General features: G+C 32.4%; 1 protein-coding gene across 1 annotated transcript; it reads right to left on the bottom strand.

Moving 5' to 3' along the window:
* Positions 1-10,290: 10,290 nt before the first annotated feature.
* LOC141291419 (uncharacterized) lies at positions 10,291-17,235 on the bottom strand. The gene is made up of 4 exons (XM_073823589.1): positions 16,549-17,235; positions 14,582-14,725; positions 13,668-13,931; positions 10,291-10,592 (listed from the first exon to the last, which is right to left on the bottom strand). The coding sequence occupies exons 1-4, from the start codon at positions 16,601-16,603 to the stop codon at positions 10,291-10,293; spliced, it is 765 nt and encodes a 254-aa protein (XP_073679690.1). The 5' UTR covers positions 16,604-17,235.
* Positions 17,236-23,403: the final 6,168 nt, after the last annotated feature.

The raw sequence follows: 23,403 nt of genomic DNA, 5'->3' as shown, positions 1-23,403 counted from the left end.
GGGCCAGCCCAGAACACTTAGAACTCTCTAATGGAATTGTTGCTAGCAAAAATGGCAGTACGACAAGAAATGCTTAGTATATTTTAGGCTAAAACAGCTTGCCATAGAGGATTGTGTGTGGATTTTATGTTAAAACGGCTTGCCATATCTTAAGATTCGTGCAGCGCCTGCTTCAAAGCCACGACGCGTTGCTGTGCGGTTGAGGTGAAAAGCAGAAATAAGCAAGCATTTAACCTTTTTATTATATGATTGTACTGTTATTGTGTTGAATCGCTGGAGTGTTTGTATTAAAATACCTTTAAAAGACGTGCAAATTTGATGTCTTTGTTAACAGACACATAAATGCAGCCGTGCATCTCATGTTAGTTAGTTAAGCGTATGAAAAACGTCATTTGCACCCAATGTAGGTCTTTAAAATATTCTTCTATATTTATTGTGTGCAATCGCTGGCGTGTTTTTATTTAAATGACTTTAAAAGACGTGCAAATGATGTATTTGTTGACAGACTTATAATAAAGCCATACATCTGATGTTCGTTAGTGAAACGTTTGAAATAGCTCATTTACACCCAATGTAGCTCTTTAAAATATTCTATATTTACTGTGTTTAATCGCTGGAGTGTTTGTAATTAAATACCTTTAAAAGACGTGCACATGATGTCTTTGATGATGCAGACGAAGAACTGAGCAGTGCATCCAATGTTAGTTAAATCTATGAAACAGCTCATTTGCACTCAATGCAGCTCTTTAAAATATTCTTCTATATTTATTGTGTGCAATCGCTGGAATTTTTTTATTTGATTACCTTTAAAAGACGTGCAAATGAATCATTTGTTGACACAGACGGATATGCAGCCGTACATCTCATGTTCGTTATTAAAAACCTTTGAAACAGGTCATTTGCATTCAATGTGGCTCTTTAAAATATTCTTCTATATTTATTGTGTACAATCGCTGGAGTGTTTTTATTTAAATGCTTTTAAAAGACGTTCAGTCATGTATAATTCTTAGTCGGGTAAGTTAGCTCCGAACCGTGAAGCTCGTCACCGCGGTCAAGTGAGCCGCCATCTGCGAAGACCCAGTCAAGTCAGCCGCCACCTGGATTCTGCTGCACGTTTATTTGTGGTATTACGGTACGGATACTCGAAGCGGACAAAAAGCTGAGGAATATCTATATTTCAGCGGTTAATATCAAATGTGTCCGAAAACAGAGGGAAAATATTTAAAAACATATCAACATTGTACATTATAAAATATATAATTATATTACATTTGAATATATTGAAGTGTGTAGTTTTCTTGAGAAATAAAGTCTGTTAAAAAGCATATTCTACATGCAATATTAAAATTCCTTCAAATAACATGAATGCTTCAATAAATTATTTTTTTCTGAACGACCATGTCTCTGTCTGTGTGAATTTAGCAGAAAATGAATGGCAAACTATGTCACTATGCATTATAGCACTTATGAATTCTTCACATTTATGATTCAAATTCCTTCATATTTGTCACGAAAATCTCTGTTCATACTTCTTCAGAATACTCAAAACTGTGTCTGTGTCAACTTTCATGAGATTTCACTGAAGAATTTAGCAGAAAATGGATGGTAAATTCAGTCACTATGCATTATAATACTGATCAACTCTTCACATTTTTGATTCAAATTCCTTCATAGTTAACAGGATAATTTCTATTCATACTTCTTCAGAATACTCAAAACTGTGTCTGTGTCAACTTTCATGAGATTTCACTGAAGAATTTAGCAGAAAATGGATGGTAAATTCAGTCACTATGCATTATAATACTGATCAACTCTTCACATTTTTGATTCAAATTCCTTCATAGTTAACAGGATAATTTCTATTCATACTTCTTCAGAATACTCAAAACTGTGTCTGTGTCAACTTTCATGAGATTTCACTGAAGAATTTAGCAGAAAATGGATGGTAAATTCAGTCACTGTGCATTACAGCACTTGGGAGTTCTTCACATTTATGATTCAAATTCCTTCATAGTTAACAGGATAATTTCTATTCATACTTCTTCAGAATACTCAAAACTGTGTCTGTGTCAACTTTCATGAGATTTCACTGAAGAATTCAGCAGAAAATGGATGGTAAATTCAGTCACTATGCATTATAATACTGATCAACTCTTCACATTTTTGATTCAAATTCCTTCATAGTTAACAGGATAATTTCTATTCATACTTCTTCAGAATACCCAAGACTGTGTCTGTGTCAACTTTCATGAGATTTCACTGAAGAATTCAGCAGAAAATGGATGGTAAATTCAGTCACTATGCATTATAATACTGATCAACTCTTCACATTTTTGATTCAAATTCCTTCATAGTTAACAGGATAATTTCTATTCATACTTCTTCAGAATACTCAAGACTGTGTCTGTGTCAACTTTCATGAGATTTCACTGAAGAATTTAGCAGAAAATGGATGGTAAATTCAGTCTGCATTACAGCACTTGGGAGTTCTTCACATTTATGATTCAAATTTCTTCATAGTTAACAGGATAATTTCTATTCATACTTCTTCAGAATACTCAAAACTGTGTCTGTGTCAACTTTCATGAGATTTCACTGAAGAATTTAGCAGAAAATGGATGGTAAATTCAGTCACTATGCATTACAGCACTTGGGAGTTCTTCACATTTTTGATTCAAATTTCTTCATAGTTAACAGGATAATTTCTATTCATACTTCTTCAGAATACTCAAAACTGTGTCTGTGTCAACTTTCATGAGATTTCACTGTAGAATTCAGCAGAAAATGGATGGTAAATTCAGTCACTATGCATTACAGCACTTGGGAGTTCTTCACATTTTTGATTCAAATTCCTTCATAGTTAACAGGATAATTTCTATTCATACTTCTTCAGAATACTCAAAACTGTGTCTGTGTCAACTTTCATGAGATTTCACTGTAGAATTCAGCAGAAAATGGATGGTAAATTCAGTCACTATGCATTACAGCACTTGGGAGTTCTTCACATTTATGATTCAAATTTCTTCATAGTTAACAGGATAATTTCTATTCATACTTCTTCAGAATACTCAAAACTGTGTCTGTGTCAACTTTCATGAGATTTCACTGAAGAATTCAGCAGAAAATGGATGGTAAATTCAGTCACTATGCATTACAGCACTTGGGAGTTCTTCACATTTATGATTCAAATTTCTTCATAGTTAACAGGATAATTTCTATTCATACTTCTTCAGAATACTCAAAACTGTGTCTGTGTCAACTTTCATGAGATTTCACTGTAGAATTTAGCAGAAAATGGATGGTAAATTCAGTCACTATGCATTATAATACTGATCAACTCTTCACATTTATGATTCAAATTTCTTCATAGTTAACAGGATAATTTCTATTCATACTTCTTCAGAATACTCAAAACTGTGTCTGTGTCAACTTTCATGAGATTTCACTGTAGAATTTAGCAGAAAATGGATGATAAATTCAGTCACTATGCATTACAGCACTTGGGAGTTCTTCACATTTTTGATTCAAATTTCTTCATAGTTAACAGGATAATTTCTATTCATACTTCTTCAGAATACTCAAAACTGTGTCTGTGTCAACTTTCATGAGATTTCACTGAAGAATTTAGCAGAAAATGGATGGTAAATTCAGTCACTATGCATTATAATACTGATCAACTCTTCACATTTTTGATTCAAATTCCTTCATAGTTAACAGGATAATTTCTATTCATACTTCTTCAGAATACTCAAAACTGTGTCTGTGTCAACTTTCATGAGATTTCACTGAAGAATTTAGCAGAAAATGGATGGTAAATTCAGTCACTATGCATTACAGCACTTGGGAGTTCTTCACATTTATGATTCAAATTCCTTCATAGTTAACAGGATAATTTATATTCATACTTCTTCAGAATACTCAAAACTGTGTCTGTGTCAACTTTCATGAGATTTCACTGAAGAATTCAGCAGAAAATGGATGGTAAATTCAGTCACTATGCATTATAATACTGATCAACTCTTCACATTTTTGATTCAAATTCCTTCATAGTTAACAGGATAATTTCTATTCATACTTCTTCAGAATACCCAAGACTGTGTCTGTGTCAACTTTCATGAGATTTCACTGTAGAATTTAGCAGAAAATGGATGGTAAATTCAGTCTGCATTACAGCACTTGGGAGTTCTTCACATTTATGATTCAAATTTCTTCATAGTTAACAGGATAATTTCTATTCATACTTCTTCAGAATACTCAAAACTGTGTCTGTGTCAACTTTCATGAGATTTCACTGTAGAATTCAGCAGAAAATGGATGGTAAATTCAGTCACTATGCATTACAGCACTTGGGAGTTCTTCACATTTTTGATTCAAATTCCTTCATAGTTAACAGGATAATTTCTATTCATACTTCTTCAGAATACTCAAAACTGTGTCTGTGTCAACTTTCATGAGATTTCACTGTAGAATTCAGCAGAAAATGGATGGTAAATTCAGTCACTATGCATTACAGCACTTGGGAGTTCTTCACATTTATGATTCAAATTTCTTCATAGTTAACAGGATAATTTCTATTCATACTTCTTCAGAATACTCAAAACTGTGTCTGTGTCAACTTTCATGAGATTTCACTGAAGAATTCAGCAGAAAATGGATGGTAAATTCAGTCACTATGCATTATAATACTGATCAACTCTTCACATTTTTGATTCAAATTCCTTCATAGTTAACAGGATAATTTCTATTCATACTTCTTCAGAATACTCAAAACTGTGTCTGTGTCAACTTTCATGAGATTTCACTGTAGAATTTAGCAGAAAATGGATGGTAAATTCAGTCACTATGCATTATAATACTGATCAACTCTTCACATTTATGATTCAAATTTCTTCATAGTTAACAGGATAATTTCTATTCATACTTCTTCAGAATACTCAAAACTGTGTCTGTGTCAACTTTCATGAGATTTCACTGAAGAATTTAGCAGAAAATGGATGGTAAATTCAGTCACTATGCATTATAATACTGATCAACTCTTCACATTTTTGATTCAAATTCCTTCATAGTTAACAGGATAATTTCTATTCATACTTCTTCAGAATACTCAAAACTGTGTCTGTGTCAACTTTCATGAGATTTCACTGTAGAATTTAGCAGAAAATGGATGATAAATTCAGTCACTATGCATTACAGCACTTGGGAGTTCTTCACATTTTTGATTCAAATTTCTTCATAGTTAACAGGATAATTTCTATTCATACTTCTTCAGAATACTCAAAACTGTGTCTGTGTCAACTTTCATGAGATTTCACTGTAGAATTCAGCAGAAAATGGATGGTAAATTCAGTCACTATGCATTACAGCACTTGGGAGTTCTTCACATTTATGATTCAAATTTCTTCATAGTTAACAGGATAATTTCTATTCATACTTCTTCAGAATACTCAAAACTGTGTCTGTGTCAACTTTCATGAGATTTCACTGTAGAATTTAGCAGAAAATGGATGATAAATTCAGTCACTATGCATTACAGCACTTGGGAGTTCTTCACATTTTTGATTCAAATTTCTTCATAGTTAACAGGATAATTTCTATTCATACTTCTTCAGAATACTCAAAACTGTGTCTGTGTCAACTTTCATGAGATTTCACTGTAGAATTCAGCAGAAAATGGATGGTAAATTCAGTCACTATGCATTACAGCACTTGGGAGTTCTTCACATTTATGATTCAAATTTCTTCATAGTTAACAGGATAATTTCTATTCATACTTCTTCAGAATACTCAAAACTGTGTCTGTGTCAACTTTCATGAGATTTCACTGAAGAATTTAGCAGAAAATGGATGGTAAATTCAGTCACTATGCATTATAATACTGATCAACTCTTCACATTTTTGATTCAAATTTCTTCATAGTTAACAGGATAATTTCTATTCATACTTCTTCAGAATACTCAAAACTGTGTCTGTGTCAACTTTCATGAGATTTCACTGTAGAATTCAGCAGAAAATGGATGGTAAATTCAGTCACTATGCATTACAGCACTTGGGAGTTCTTCACATTTTTGATTCAAATTCCTTCATAGTTAACAGGATAATTTCTATTCATACTTCTTCAGAATACTCAAAACTGTGTCTGTGTCAACTTTCATGAGATTTCACTGTAGAATTCAGCAGAAAATGGATGGTAAATTCAGTCACTATGCATTACAGCACTTGGGAGTTCTTCACATTTATGATTCAAATTTCTTCATAGTTAACAGGATAATTTCTATTCATACTTCTTCAGAATACTCAAAACTGTGTCTGTGTCAACTTTCATGAGATTTCACTGAAGAATTCAGCAGAAAATGGATGGTAAATTCAGTCACTATGCATTATAATACTGATCAACTCTTCACATTTTTGATTCAAATTCCTTCATAGTTAACAGGATAATTTCTATTCATACTTCTTCAGAATACTCAAAACTGTGTCTGTGTCAACTTTCATGAGATTTCACTGTAGAATTTAGCAGAAAATGGATGGTAAATTCAGTCACTATGCATTATAATACTGATCAACTCTTCACATTTATGATTCAAATTTCTTCATAGTTAACAGGATAATTTCTATTCATACTTCTTCAGAATACTCAAAACTGTGTCTGTGTCAACTTTCATGAGATTTCACTGAAGAATTTAGCAGAAAATGGATGGTAAATTCAGTCACTATGCATTATAATACTGATCAACTCTTCACATTTTTGATTCAAATTCCTTCATAGTTAACAGGATAATTTCTATTCATACTTCTTCAGAATACTCAAAACTGTGTCTGTGTCAACTTTCATGAGATTTCACTGTAGAATTTAGCAGAAAATGGATGATAAATTCAGTCACTATGCATTACAGCACTTGGGAGTTCTTCACATTTTTGATTCAAATTTCTTCATAGTTAACAGGATAATTTCTATTCATACTTCTTCAGAATACTCAAAACTGTGTCTGTGTCAACTTTCATGAGATTTCACTGTAGAATTCAGCAGAAAATGGATGGTAAATTCAGTCACTATGCATTACAGCACTTGGGAGTTCTTCACATTTATGATTCAAATTTCTTCATAGTTAACAGGATAATTTCTATTCATACTTCTTCAGAATACTCAAAACTGTGTCTGTGTCAACTTTCATGAGATTTCACTGTAGAATTTAGCAGAAAATGGATGATAAATTCAGTCACTATGCATTACAGCACTTGGGAGTTCTTCACATTTTTGATTCAAATTTCTTCATAGTTAACAGGATAATTTCTATTCATACTTCTTCAGAATACTCAAAACTGTGTCTGTGTCAACTTTCATGAGATTTCACTGTAGAATTCAGCAGAAAATGGATGGTAAATTCAGTCACTATGCATTACAGCACTTGGGAGTTCTTCACATTTATGATTCAAATTTCTTCATAGTTAACAGGATAATTTCTATTCATACTTCTTCAGAATACTCAAAACTGTGTCTGTGTCAACTTTCATGAGATTTCACTGAAGAATTTAGCAGAAAATGGATGGTAAATTCAGTCACTATGCATTATAATACTGATCAACTCTTCACATTTTTGATTCAAATTTCTTCATAGTTAACAGGATAATTTCTATTCATACTTCTTCAGAATACTCAAAACTGTGTCTGTGTCAACTTTCATGAGATTTCACTGAAGAATTTAGCAGAAAATGGATGGTAAATTCAGTCACTATGCATTACAGCACTTGGGAGTTCTTCACATTTATGATTCAAATTTCTTCATAGTTAACAGGATAATTTCTATTCATACTTCTTCAGAATACTCAAAACTGTGTCTGTGTCAACTTTCATGAGATTTCACTGTAGAATTCAGCAGAAAATGAATGGCAAATTCGATCATGCATTATAATGCATTAATGTTTGCATCTACATCTCAGTTTTTCTAAATCTGAGCAAAGTGTTTTTAAAATCAGTCAAATTATCTTTACAAAAGTCTCATCAACATAAATTCATATAACATAGTTAATGTTAATAACCACAGTTCTAGTCTTTAGATAAGACCAATAAGTTACAATAACTTATCATCAACCAGGTAATCATGTTTTCTTCTAGATTATTTTGCTATAACAAATGTGTTTTGCAAACACATATATTCAGCAACCAAAAGAACATAAGTTATCGCTAAAAAAGTAAAGGATCAAGAACACAACTAAAGCAAACACTGATCACATGAATGTTAAGTTCAAATGAAAATTTCAACATCTAAACCTCTGTTCTCAGTAATAACTCAGTCAATCTGGTCAGTAATGAGTGAAGCTGGTGCTGCTGTTTGTGGAGCTGTTTAATCCTCCTTTGCTGAGATCTTCAGAGATGTATTGTGTTTTATTTCAGTTCATTTCATCTGAGTCTGTTGTAGTTGTGTTTCTGTTTGTCTCTTTTTCTTTTTTTCTGTTTCTCTTTCCTTCATTACTTCTGCTTGTTAGCATTCTCATTAAGTTAATCTCTGCTTCAGTGTTCATTTAGCATGTATTGTGGGACCAAATATACTCTGAGCAGTGTTAATAGATTTAATTAAAAAATATATTTTTTGTATTGCATTCATTTTAAGTATGGCACATCTATGCAGATTGTGAGATTTTTTAACACATTAGTGTGCTATATATTTAAAAAAAAATATCAACCTGTGTTAAGACAAATATCACACTGGTTGAGTTGAAATTAACACAAAATTTGTTGTCTTTAATTTGACACACAAGTGTGTTCAGATATAAGACAGGTTGTGTTGTTTTTCTGTTTTAAGAGTGCATGATAAACAGACTGTTGCATGAGAATTGCTGATGCGTATACGAGTTTCACTGTATGCACATGATGATCCAAAACAAAAATTAATGTCAATGACAAATGTTTATTAACTGAAGTATTTTTTTGTGTTGATATCATTTAATGAAAGTAATTTTGATGTGTTACAGGTTAACTCTACCAACTACAAAGCCATTGTGTCCTTTGTTAACTTTAAAAAATGTACACTGGAAACTTCTGGTTTATAGGTGAAGTCCCATGATTCCCATTTTTCTTTTGTTGAAGTAAATCTTTTTGTAGAATAATGTCATTTTTCTTCTGGTTACAGTAAACTAATGCAGCAGAAAGCAGTGTGTATTTGATGGATCCTTTAACCCCTTAACTGTCACCCCCATTTTTTAAAATAGGCATGAACGTGCACTATCCACTCTTCAACTGTTGTAATTCATGAACACTTTGGAATACAGATGTAAGGTTGGTCTTTTTTTAAAGAAGACAATCAGCAGATTATTGCAGAAGTGGATTTTTTGGTAACACTTTATTTTGATGGTCCCCCTATAGATCATCTGTTGACTATAAGTTTCTTTGCAAGTGCAAATCTACTTACTGTCATCAGGGCGGTATCTGTAGATTGTCTATTAAATGTACTGTATCAGTCATTACAATGTCTATAACATGTAAGCAGCTATTAAACATTTGTTCAGTAAAGAGTTATCAATGTGTTATCAATTTAAGTTGTAGATGTTCAACAGCATATTAGCAAACATGCAACAAATCCTAAACAAGTTTTCAGTACCTTTATACAGCAAAGTAAGAGCGTTTTAGTAGTCAGCATGTAGCTGTTAACCAGCTTATCAACAGACTGTCAGTACACATTCAGTTGTCTATAAGTAGCAACACAAGATCATTTCAAATGAAATTTAAACATATATAAGGATACTTACTCCTGATCTTTTGCTTTTGCAAGTATTTTCAAGAGTGCTCTACTAACTGTTTGTTGCATAGAAGTTACCTTTTAGTAGACAGTCATTTTACTTTGAGGTGCATTCATCTATTCATCTGTTGTCACATTTGGCCCATCAAAATGAAGTGAAAATCTAAGAAATGCTGTTGAATGACTCTTACGGGGCAACATCACAGACAGCATAGCAGCTAGTCAGTGGATGTTCAGCAGACATTCTATAGACAGTTAGTACCGACACTGTTGAGTATTTGATTCAAAATTAAGTAAACAGCAACACCAGAGTACAACTATAAATCTGCCAAATGAGAAATAAATAAGAGTCATCAGTTTGTCCAACCAACTGCTTTTAATGAACTTCTGTCAAGGAAAAAATTAAAATAACAGACAAGTGAGAAAAACGTAACAAAATATTGGGCCTGTTTTCAGAAAAATAAAAATGTTTTTGTAACAATAAAATGTTCCCTTCAGTTGAAACAGCACTGTTGCAAATACTGAACACAGCAAACGTATTCTTTTTTTAAACACATCACTTATTTAGAGAAAATGGCAAAAGTGATCCTTTCTTTTTCATCGACAGCACCTTTTTTTGCACATCCCCTACAATGTATTCTCTGCACTTTTGAGCAAACTCTGCTAACTTCCCTGGTGTGAAACTGATCCTGCTAAACTGCTCCCTGTCTGCAAAGTACAGCTCTGCGATTGGAGCGAGCTGGGCCACTGCATTCCGTGAGACACCTTCTCTTTGGAAGGCTTTGGTCATGGTTGCTCCACGTCTTGTCAGCTTTACCAGCCTTTTATAGCGATGTATGACATCACGTATATTGTTAGCTGAAAAACAAACAAAAAAACAAAAGTGAATACTTCAATGATTCCCCCAACTATTATTTAAGAAATACAGGGCCATATGTTTCTTTGTCTTCTATAGAAAGTTTTTAAACCGAGTGAATTTTAAAAGTCAAGAACATTGTGCCTGCCTTCAAAAAATTTACTGACAAGGATATTTTTCTCAATTTTGCAGGGTTTATTTTTTCCAGTCTAATTAAAATGTATCTTATCAATTTGTAAACTGGGGTACTAAGAAAAGAAAAAAGTATTCTGCTCTTGAGACCATCTGCTTAACCAAACTCTTCCTTGTACAGAAAGATCTATGACTTGAAACCTGTCAGTACTTGTCAGTATACTGCATATACTATTGAGTTCAGTCACTCTGAACATATGAATTACCCTAAATCTAATTGGTGGTTTACTTAATGACTTCAATTACTTTCTTTTCATTCACAAATCCATTTTGACTAATACAAATGACTTCCATCCCCAAAAGTATTATCGTTTTATTTTCAGTTGTCTAGAAAAATATGGAAGAATATGACAGCGTTACAGTGCCACGTAAAAAAAAAAAAAAAAAAAAAAAGATTACGAGATTAAAGTAAAATTTCAAGAATAAAGCGGAAGTGTTTTGAAAATAATCACAAAAAAAACAAAAAAGTTAAGAATATATTTTATAGCCCATTGCATATACTAATGGCCTGAATTAGGAGCATCGGGAAAAGTTCCAAAGTCTCAGCTTTCAAATTCTATAAGTTTTATAGCAAAATAACAATGTCTTACAATCATGAGTTTTTCACGCTCTTTATTTATGGCGGGACAATTCACCTGTATTCACCTCAGATTAAGCGGCATGTGAATCAATAATTTTCCTGTTTACAATGAGACATTTGTAACATTACATTAGGCTATACTGTTTTTTTTTTTCATACCTTCTGATGTTTCTTTACATTTATATTGTGATATAACTTGAAATAAAGAGGAAAACACATTTATTTAATGACAAAACTGACATAATTTGAAAGCTGACCTGTGTTATAGCTATTAAAAGCAACAAAGCACAAAATTATTGCAATTCTACAATAAGAAACTGATTTACGACGTTAAATATTATTTCCATGTACTAATGAGTTGGAATCCACTTCAACCTATAGGCAATAATTTAATGAAACAAGTATCTCATTGTAATCAAAAAGATGATTGATTCACATGAATACAGTGATCTGTCCGCCAGTATGAAAAACATTATTGTAAGACACATTGTTTTTATTTAGCTATAAAACTGACAGATTTTGAAAGCTGAAACTTTGTTTTATATTAAAAGTACCAAAAGCACAAAGCTTATTGCTATTATTGAATGGCTGGCACACTACAAATAATAAATGTAGACAAAGATGTGAATATTATTTCATACTGTCTCTTCGAGTAGGAGCGGTTCTATGGTAGGGATGGTTCGATACGTGTATCGGTACCGTTCAGTTCTCGGACAAATTCCAAATGGAAGTGATCATCCCTATCACCTTTGTGGGGGACTTAGGGCACGTGCATGTCATAATGTAGTCGTTTGCAATGCACTTGGCGAAGGGAGCGATGTAATTTCCTCATAATTATCTTCAGCTGGGATGTTTACGTGACAACACAGCATGGTCTCTGTCAGAAGATGTCGCTGTTTTAATGTCATTAATGTCTTTTTACTGTTAGCATAACTAAGCGAATCTGCTTAGTGCTGACAGACACGGGTGTGTTCGACTTGAAGCGGCGCTGCAGCGACCGATCTGTGTATGACATCAAAATACTGCGAAAGCGCTTGACAGCAGATGGTTCCATATTCTCGTTATAATCACTCTCGCGTTGCTCTGATGTCATAAACCGATCGGTGCCTGCAGCGCCGCTTCAAGTCAAACACACCCGTGTCTGTCAGCACTAAGCAGATTCGCTTAGTCCCCTCACAAAGGTGATAGGGATGATCACTTCCATTTGGAATTTGTCCGAGAACCGAACGGTACCGATACACGTATCGAACCATCCCTAATCTATGGTGTGTGAATATCCATGGCTTAGCCCAGAGACATAAATGTATGTATCAGAATACACAAGATACACTGTAAATATATATTTTTTTCATATTTTAAAAAGTTACATTGGCAATTGTTTTTGAGAGACAAGTATAATTAATTATATTTTGCACTTACAAACGTAGGTAATAATATAAGATTTTACATTTAAAACACAGAAATATGAAATGTTCGGGAAAAAAAATCCTAATGATACTTTTAAAAATTAGACTAAAATTACCAGTATGTGGCAGCAAGTTGTTAATTCATTTAATTTGTTTCGTTCAAAACGGTTGATTCATTCAGGAACAAAGTAAGAAAAAAAAAGCAAATGCATTCAGTAACGAAACACTGCTGTGTGCAGAGACACACAACATGGTTTTGTTTACAACTACTTTCGCAAAAAGATTATATTTTCTATATGATTTAAACCACTTAATATTAACCTCTTGTTTTTTTATTTTGTTGCTCTGACACACAAAGCAATCTGTTCATATAATCGCTCTAAATTGTGTCCTAGAAAGTCTGCACATATAATACCATAATTAAAAATCTATATTTGTTGCTATACAGCAAATAATACAGTTAATAATCCCACATATATTCAAATCAATTCCGGGTGGCCTGGCAACTTCTTCCGGTGCTCCCAATCCAGGCTATTTGCATGAGTAATATAGGCAATACTGTAACTTTAATTGCTACTATTTTAATTCTTTTAATTTTGACTTTATTCTCGAAACATTTAGACTTTATTCTTGTAATGTCTACTTTATTCTTGAAATATTTCAAGTTTATTCTCGTAATTTTGACTTTATTCTACAAATATTTTGACTTTATTCTCAAAATATTTCGACTTTAATCACGCAAAGTTAGGGTTTTTATTTTTTAACATGGCACACCGTCATAGAAGAATACTTATCTGCATTGCAAAAAAATTAAATAAAAATAACTATGATGTGAACAGAAAAAAAAACATAAAAAGTGGACAAAAAAAAAAAAAACATAAAAAGACAACTGTGTGTACCTCGTTTTATCTTGTCATATTCATTCTTCTTGCTCTTCTTCTTGTTCTTCTTATGTTTTTTGTGTTTGTTTTTCTTGGTTTTGCTTTTCTTTGTTTTTCTTCGTTGAGGAGTCTCTTCTGAACTTGAACTTGAAGAGTCAGAAGAGTCATCACATGAATCTTCTGTCACTGATGACTCTCCATCAGTTGATGTGTTCCCATCACTTGATAGGTCAACAGCACCAGTTTCTTTATGTGCCACTGATGTACTAGGAATCAGGTCATCTGAATGAAGAAATATAACAAAGTATTGCATTACAAATGCAACATAGAATTTCGGTTTGCTTTTACTGTCATTGCATGATGCATAAAATTAAATGGGTAACACTTTACAATAAGGTTCATTAGTTAACATTAGTTAACCACATTAGTTAACATGAACTAATAATGAACTGCACTTATACAGCATTTATTAATCTTTGTTAATGTTAATTTCAACATTTACTAATACATTATTAAAATCTTGTTAACATTAGTTAATGCAGTGTGAACTAACATGAACAAACAATGAGCAACTGCATTTCCGTTAACTAACGTTAATGAAGATTAGTAAATACAGTAACTAATGTATTGCTCATGGTTAGTTCATGTTAGTTAATACATTAACTAATGTTTAACTAATGAACCTTATTGTAAAGTGTTACCATTAAATGAAGGTGCACTATTCAAAACAGTTCTGAAAATATCTAATCTAAATGATTTAATATTTACATTTACTTATTTATCAGACGTTTTTATATAAAGCTACTTAAAAATGAAGACAATAGAAGCAAATAAAACAAAACAAATATTAATATATAATTTTATACGTATTGTAATGTATGAAATATATTTATTAATATATAGATTATACAACAAATATGTTGAGTTGTTACTTTGCTGTGCTGAAAGCTCCACTACTTGCTGCCGAAGCTCGCTGTTCAAGGCTTCCAGCTCAGTCACTTTATTTTGTAATACTTCCGCCTTGTTTTGCCACATCAGTATTTCTTGCTTTATTGGCTTCATTGTAGTCAATGGAGCTAAAACAACAACAAAAACACAGTGACAGTTATGTTTCACCATAGCATACAATGTTAACACATTTATGTGGTGTTATATGCAGAGTTATCACTATTATACAGTTTTCCATACTAATAAGTTTTCCATTCATGTATGGTTTGTTAGTATAGGATGACATTTGGCTAAGATACAACTATTTGAAAATCTGGAATCTGAGGGTGCAAAAAAATCTTATTGAGAAAATTGCCTTTAACATTTTCTTAGCAATGCATATTACTAATCAAAAATTAGGTTTTGATATATTCACGGTTACCCCTTGGAGAACATGCTAAATGTTAATAATTTTAACAAAATAAGGGATCATGAAAACTGTACTTCACAAGACAAAATAATAACTGAATTTATTTAAATGGCCATGTCCAAAAGTTAACATACCCTGGAATCTTTATACTGTGTGTTGTTTCCTGGATGATCCACAACTGTTTTTATGTTTTGTGAAAGTTGTTCATGAGTCCCTTGTTTGTCCTGAGCAGTTCATCTGCCTGCTGTTCTTCAGAAAAATCTTCCAGCTCCTGCACATTATTTGTTTTTTTCCAGCATTTTCTGTGTATTTAAACACTTCCCAAAAATGAGTGTAAGATTTTGAGATCCATCTTTTTACATTGTGAACAACTGAGGAACTCAACTATTACAAAAGGTGAAAACATCTACTAATATATAAGATGGCAAAAAAATGCATTAAGAGCTGGGGGTGTAAACTTTTGAACAGATTTTATTTTCCATTTAGTATTGCACTTTAGAAGCTACATAAATATTTACATGTCTCAAAGAAGACAATGTATGTACAATTTACCCTTATTATCCAATTTAAAAGGTTTACGCTCCCCGGCTCTTAATGCATTGTGTTGCTTTCTTGAACATCAGTGAATGTTTTCATCTTTTGTAATAGTTATGTATAAGTCCCTTAATTGTCCTTAGTGTAAAAAGATGGATCTCAAAATCATACATTCAGTTTTGGAATAGTTAAATTATGCAGATGCTGCTGGAAAATCAAAGAATGTGCAGGAGCTGGACAGAACTAAATAAAAATAACATGCAATTTTCATGACTCATCTTATTTTGTTAAAATTATTAAGACTTTGCATATTCTGAAAGTGATATGAGCACAACTGTGTAAATATATAGTGGTGGCCAAAATTATTAAAATGATTTATTAATAATTATTTTCACCAGCTAAAATGTTTTTAAGTTACTTTTTATCTTTTGCAGTAGTGTGTCAGTAGAAAATATGAGTTTACATTTACAAAGTTACAAACATTCATTTTGCCATTAATTGTAATAATCCACTGAGAGTCACAACAGCCAGTGCTCCACACAGAGATCTGATCTCATCACTATCCAGTCTGTCTGGAATGACATGAAGCAACAGAACAAACTGAGACAGACTAAACCCAGAAGAACTGTGGCAACGTCTCCAAGGTGCTTTAAGAGACCTACTGTACCTGAAAAACTACATTACTGTTATAATTTTTAGGCACTTGTGTTCAATCAACATTTGGTGTGACCATCCTTTGTGTTTAAAGCAGCTTTTGCCCTTGGTGCATTGTACATAGTTTTTCAGGGAGCTTTGCAGGTAGTTCTCTTGAAGCATCTTAGAGACGTTGCCACAGTTCTACTGCAAACTGTCTCAGTTTGTTCATATCACACACTAGATGATGATGAGATCAGATCTCTGTGTGGAGCACTGGCTGTTGTCAGGCTCCTTGTGCAAACAAAAATCTCATTGGATTATTACAATTAATGGTAAAATTATTGTTTAGAAATATAGTACTATTTGGCTTACCTTCATCCTCTACACTTTCTAAGTTGCGTTTTTTCCGGGTGTTGTAATGTGACATCTACAAAAAATAAAAAAATAATTGATTGATCAAATTGTTTTACATAGCATGCATGCAATCAGTGTAGAAATCATTTCAGAGAGTGGCAAAATGCTCAAGACCATGGACCAGTTGTGGATAGTCTTACGAACTTGTCTGACCAACTAGCAGTTAGTTAGCACTTAATTACTTGTTTGTCATAAATTTGACAAACATTTTTATGCAACTGGCTTAAAGTTAAGACCAGTATAGGTAAAACAATATAGGTGACTAACGTTTAATACTAATATAAGCAGTTCATGCAACAGCCACCAGATCTTCCAGATTGATGATGAAGTGACCAAGTTTAATTTCCCCCCATGTCATTGTTATACTTCTAATATAATAGTTAGAAATAGTTAATCTATTAACTACAAGTGACTACAATATACGTTTAAACAGACCTAACACATTTGTATACATGTTGTTTTATAGAAAACGTCAATAAAGCTGATTACTTTTCACTTGCAGGACTTCATAAACACCGAGTCAAATGACATAACATGTTAGCTCTAAGTCAAAAACCTTAATAAAATACCTTTTTTTCCACAGTTGTTACGTCTGGAGCTTTTGATTACACCGTACGGTAACGTTAGGTCAAAATGAACAAAAAGATCCACTGGGCCGCAAACCTGAGCAGTCTTCCTCAAGAGGGCGCTTGAGAAATGTCCGTTACCTTGTGACAATGCCATTGGTTCAGTCGGGAAAGAAAAACTACAAAATATATAACAATACAAATAAACTTCACTATAATTTAACAGTAATTAAATATTACGAAATACAAACGGCATAGAGTAACGTTATATATAGAGATTAAAAAAAAAAAAAAAATCCCAAAACAAATGTGCCGTCAAAGTCCCGCCCATTTCCGGATTTTCCCTTCTAAACAGAAATCGCGCCAACAGAACTAAAAAAAAAAAAAAAAAAAAAAAAAAAAGCTGATGAAGTTCGGGTAGGTAGGAAGATCAAACGAAGAAAATTAAAGAAGAGATTTACATTTAACCAAATGTGTAGATGAGCACTTTATTGAGATCACTCATTGAGAAAGTTTATGTAAGGGAAACGAACAAGTCACGTCTGAAATTAATAAAGTGGATGCAAAAGAAAAGATTGCTCCATGGTAAAATGAAATGCAGGCGATGCAAGAAACGCATGAAAATGGTGACGTCTTCTTGTAAAGATGGATACATCTGGTAAGTATATGATTTATTGATTGATTGAAATAGCTGGCATGTTAAACAAATTCAGAAAATAACTTAAATATAAATATATCATTGTGTTAAAAATAAAGTAAAATATTGTTCTATTCAAGTGGAACAGTATTTTTCTACATACAAATTGAGAGACATCATTACAGAATTGTAAACAAGATGACAATTCCAGAAAATTTAGTATAATGCATCTATTTCATTTATACATAATTTACATTTATTGGTCACCTCAATTTTACATTTTAATATAATCTTTACCAGAGAAAATTAGTTAAATAATTTTGTAATCTCTTTAATCTTATTGTTGTTTTTGTGAATTGTTGTGTCAATGTGTAATAAATCCTTAACATGCAGTGTAACCAGTTCACTAACAAATAAGTTCTCTGAGCTATTTTTTTAAACAAACATACAGACAAATAAATAAATAAATGAATAGTGTGTATATATATGTAAGAGGGATCATAGTCGAATCAGGTTTTTTTTTTTTAAGCTACGCCAGCAGGAATGTATTTTACATTATGAATACTATGCTCATTTACAGGCAGTGCAAGAAGTCATGTGGACGAAGCAGGAAAAGCATAAGGACCAAGTCCATTTTTTCCCATTCCCATGCAAGCCTTTTTAGCTGGATGAAGTATATTCACAGGTAATTTTATACTGTCTGTGATCTCTGGTGCCATTTCCTCCATCACTGTCTGTACATCAAAGTTTTAATACTGTCCTTTTACTGCAATATTGTATTGCATTGTGTTTACTGTTTAGGTTTTCCCAGGGTCTCCATATGCGACAGGTGGATATGATGCTAGATGACATCTCAAATAGTAGTGCGACCCTGTCGAAGATGTCCATGAAATTGCGACATGTATGTGTGAGAAGTATGCGACGGCTCAGGAAAAAAAGAGGACAAAAAGTTGGTGGGCTCAACATATGTGTACACATTGACGAAAGCAAGTTTCGCCACAGACGAAAAGTAAGCCATGACCTCAGAAAACATATCTATTCTCTTTAAATGTGGATGTGTACACTGTAAAATAATTGTAATTTTATAGAATTTTTTTTATTTTACTTTGTTTTCTTTTATTTTAAATTGTAGTCAAAACTCTAAAATGATCTTTAAAGTAACTACCTGGCTGTTAATTTAGACATTATGAAAATGACAAATTACAGTAATTCACTTTTTTATACAGAAAAAGTACTGTATTATTACGGTACATTTTTCTGTTTTCTTAAATTACATACAACTGTATGTAATTTTACAAAATGAATTTGTAATTAATACAATAACAAACAAAAACATAAAATATCCTAATTTACGTAAGATGAAAACACTGTTAATCTAAAGGTATTTTCTTAATTATGATCAAACACCTTTGCTGTAAAAACACAAAAAAAGAAAGAAACAAAAATAAATTGTCACATGACTGGCAGCAACAGAACATTAAACACTAACAAATCTCTCTAATCTCATCATCTTCACTCATTTCAATCCGATCTGACTTTTTCTTGCATATAAAGCCTTGTGTTAAGAATTAGCAGAGTTTCAGTTTACTGATTTAGTTGGGCTCTTGACTCTTTCCTTTTTAACATCAGTTTTTCTCTGGCTGCTGTTACTAAAGAACATTTGTTAGAGCAAAAATTGCAAGAGAAAATCTGATCAGATAAAGTTGGTTACTTGATGATTCAATCATTATATAATGGCCCGATTCACTGATCTCATCCAGAGTCTTCTTTCTGAGTGTGTTAACTATTATTTTTGCATTATTTACAGGTGTTTAGTGATGTTAGATATTCAGATTTAAAAAAATTATTGTACAGAAATTGGTTGCCGTTTGTCGACCCCAGGGGGTTAAGCTGTCTTTTTGACTCTCACAAATATCAAGAATCAGCACATGAATCTCAACAATGGTGACATTCAATGAAAAGCTTTTTGTGACTTCAGTATCTTGTTTTGTGATGTTCAGTGTTGATTCATTTATTGGAATATTTTCTTGACTGTCACTGTTGTTGGTTTATACAGACTCTTAATGTCTGTGCGAGTCTACATAAACTTGTTCAACTAATTTCTGAACTTTCAAATTTTCAAAATCATCAATAAGGAAACCAATTTCATCTGAATTTTCCTATAACAAATGTGCTGTAGAAACACAATTACAGCAGTCAGAAAATATATTGTGTTAAAAAGCAAAGAGTCAAGAGCCCAACAAAAGCAAATGCTTGTCTCAACAATAGTGACTTCAATCTTTATTATTCTCAAGCATCTAAACCTTAATAATGAGTTTTGTATGAAAGCAATAAAAGCAGACTTTGCAATGCAGATGCTGAAATTTGGGATTTAAGAAAATTGTGAGTATTTTAGCTTGATTTTACAGTTTTTGTTTGGGAGCAGCTTCTACCAGTCATTGACCGTTACATGTTTTTTATTTTTTTTATTTTTTTTCTATGACCTTTTAACCATTATTTCCATTAATGGTAAATGTTTGGCACCCTGTGCTGCCATGCATTTTAGATTTTTTTATTTATTTTTTTATTATGTTTATTTATTTATTACAGTGTATACAAGACACAATATTGTTACATTGTTCTAATAAAAGAAATTGAGATACAGTAAATAGTTTTTGTAAGACTAAAAACATTTGGATTATTAAAAGCATGTCAGTTGACTTATTTTAATGCTAGTGCTTTTGACTTTTATGAAATAAGAGTGTTTAAAAATTTCATTTATTCTTTTTTCAGTATGCCAGAGGCCGTTTGGGAGGTGCATGGAGAAGGAAAAGCTGGGTATTCGGAATGGTTGAGATTTTGCCCTCCCGAAAACCAGTATTGCGATTGGTGGACAAAAGAGACAAGGCAACCCTTTTGCCAATCATAGAAAAACATGTGAAAAGAGGCAGCATCATTCATAGTGATGAGTGGCGTGCATACTCGGCTCTTTCAGAGAGAGGATACCAACACCGCACAGTGAACCATAGCATTCATTTTGTTAATCCATCAACAGGGGTACATACACAGAACATTGAAAGAGCATGGGCAAACTTCAAAAGGGAAGTTTGGAGGATGCGTGCAAACCGGTCAGAGAAGGCTCTCAAAGACCATCTAATATATATAGAATGGACTTACTGGTTAGGCAGAAGATACAGACAGGGGATTCTTGGAAGGCTTTTGCATGACATCAGTCAGTTCTCTCGATAACTCAATTCTTTCTTTCTTTCTTTCTTTCTTTCTTTCTTTCTTTCAATTCATGCTTCTAACTTTGTTGTATTAACTTAGCCATACAAAAAGTCCATGTTTTTTTTTTCTTTTTTATACGTACACACACACACACACACACACACACACACATGCGTATACATATTTATATATATATATATATATATATACCTTCTGACTTTTTCACAGATTCAGACATCTTGCAATGTAAAAAAGGAAGCTTTTTCATTTCATGTCCATAGCAATGTTTATTGAAATTTTTGACAGAAGTTCATTAAAAGCAGTTGGTTGGACAAACTGATGACTCTTATTTATTTCTCATTTGGCAGATTTATAGTTGTACTCTGGTGTTGCTGTTTACTTAATCTTGAATCAAATACTCAACAGTGTCGGTACTAACTGTCTATAGAATGTCTGCTGAACATCCACTGACTAGCTGCTATGCTGTCTGTGATGTCATTCAACAGCATTTCTTAGATTTTCACTTCATTTTGATGGGCCAAATGTGACAACAGATGAATAGATGAATGCACCTCAAAGTAAAATGACTGTCTACTAAAAGGTAACTTCTATGCAACAAATAGTTAGTAGAGCACTCTTGAAAATACTTGCAAAAGCAAAAGATCAGGAGTAAGTATCCTTATATATGTTTAAATTTCATTTGAAATGATCTTGTGTTGCTACTTATAGACAACTGAATGTGTACTGACAGTCTGTTGATAAGCTGGTTAACAGCTACATGCTGACTACTAAAACGCTCTTACTTTGCTGTATAAAGGTACTGAAAACTTGTTTAGGATTTGTTGCATGTTTGCTAATATGCTGTTGAACATCTACAACTTAAATTGATAACACATTGATAACTCTTTACTGAACAAATGTTTAATAGCTGCTTACATGTTATAGACATTGTAATGACTGATACAGTACATTTAATAGACAATCTACAGATACCGCCCTGATGACAGTAAGTAGATTTGCACTTGCAAAGAAACTTATAGTCAACAGATGATCTATAGGGGGACCATCAAAATAAAGTGTTACCGATTTTTTTCAACAAAAAAACAAACAAACAAACAAACAAAAAACTATAAATTATTAAAATTACTGTAAATAAAATGCACTGTACAATTTTTATTATATTTTATATAAAAATATATTTTACATAACAGGTTTTATCCTATTTGATATCAAATTGTAGCCTCATATCTAAATAAGTTATGTTCCAAATTTTAAGTTGATAGGGAAAAAATTAAGGTTCCTGTGAAAGTTTGTTTAGGGCGTTATACCACAAACAGACACGGGTGCTATCCAAATGCCAAAAAAAAAAAAAAAAAAAAAAAAATGTATGCAGTTTTCTGTAACAAAAGTCAAAATTTTTCAGAAAATGTTCAGTCTATCACAAAATAACCACCAAATACTGTATGCAATCCTGAGACTCAGACCTTTCCAATTATGTTTTTGTCAAGATTGTAAAAAGTTGTGATACAAATCGTTTCAAAGCATTCTGCAGATTCAGAAGCTGCTGGCCAAAACTTTAGGTATTTATGCAATTTACTTTATTCAATCTAATGATATACACTGCATTCCATGTGTGTAATTATGTGCGGCCTAAATCATATATTTTGCACACAAATAAAGAACAATCAAATAACTATGTAACTATGAAGGAATTTGAATCATAAATGTGAAGAGTTGATCAGTATTATAATGCATAGTGACTGAATTTACCATCCATTTTCTGCTAAATTCTTCAGTGAAATCTCATGAAAGTTGACACAGACACAGTTTTGAGTATTCTGAAGAAGTATGAATAGAAATGATCCTGTTAACTATGAAGAAATTTGAATCAAAAATGTGAAGAATTCCCAAGTGCTGTAATGCATAGTGACTGAATTTACCATCCATTTTCTGCTAAATTCTACAGTGAAATCTCATGAAAGTTGACACAGACACAGTTTTGAGTATTCTGAAGAAGTATGAATAGAAATTATCCTGTTAACTATGAAGGAATTTGAATCAAAAATGTGAAGAGTTGATCAGTATTATAATGCATAGTGACTGAATTTACCATCCATTTTCTGCTGAATTCTTCAGTGAAATCTCATGAAAGTTGACACAGACACAGTCTTGAATATTCTGAAGAAGTATGAATAGAAATTATCCTGTTAACTATGAAGAAATTTGAATCAAAAATGTGAAGAACTCCCAAGTGCTGTAATGCATAGTGACTGAATTTACCATCCATTTTCTGCTGAATTCTTCAGTGAAATCTCATGAAAGTTGACACAGACACAGTTTTGAGTATTCTGAAGAAGTATGAATAGAAATTATCCTGTTAACTATGAAGAAATTTGAATCAAA

This window comes from Garra rufa, chromosome 18, assembly GCF_049309525.1.
Source record: "Garra rufa chromosome 18, GarRuf1.0, whole genome shotgun sequence".
NCBI classification, from domain to species: Eukaryota; Metazoa; Chordata; class Actinopteri; order Cypriniformes; family Cyprinidae; genus Garra; species Garra rufa.
Note: the sequence above shows the minus strand (reverse complement) of the source record. Positions and strands in the feature narration are given on the sequence as shown.

What these genes read in the sequence shown, in the direction of transcription:
- LOC141291419 (XM_073823589.1), bottom strand. Translation starts at nt 16,603, where the DNA reads ATGTCACATTACAACACCCGGAAAAAACGCAACTTAGAAAGTGTAGAG. An exon ending in GGAGCTTTCAGCACAGCAAA is followed by an intron (nt 13,932 to 14,581) that starts GTAACAACTCAA and finishes TTCTTCATTCAG; the next exon opens with ATGACCTGATTCCTAGTACA. An exon ending in ATATGACAAGATAAAACGAG is followed by an intron (nt 10,593 to 13,667) that starts GTACACACAGTT and finishes TTTGTTTTTCAG; the next exon opens with CTAACAATATACGTGATGTC.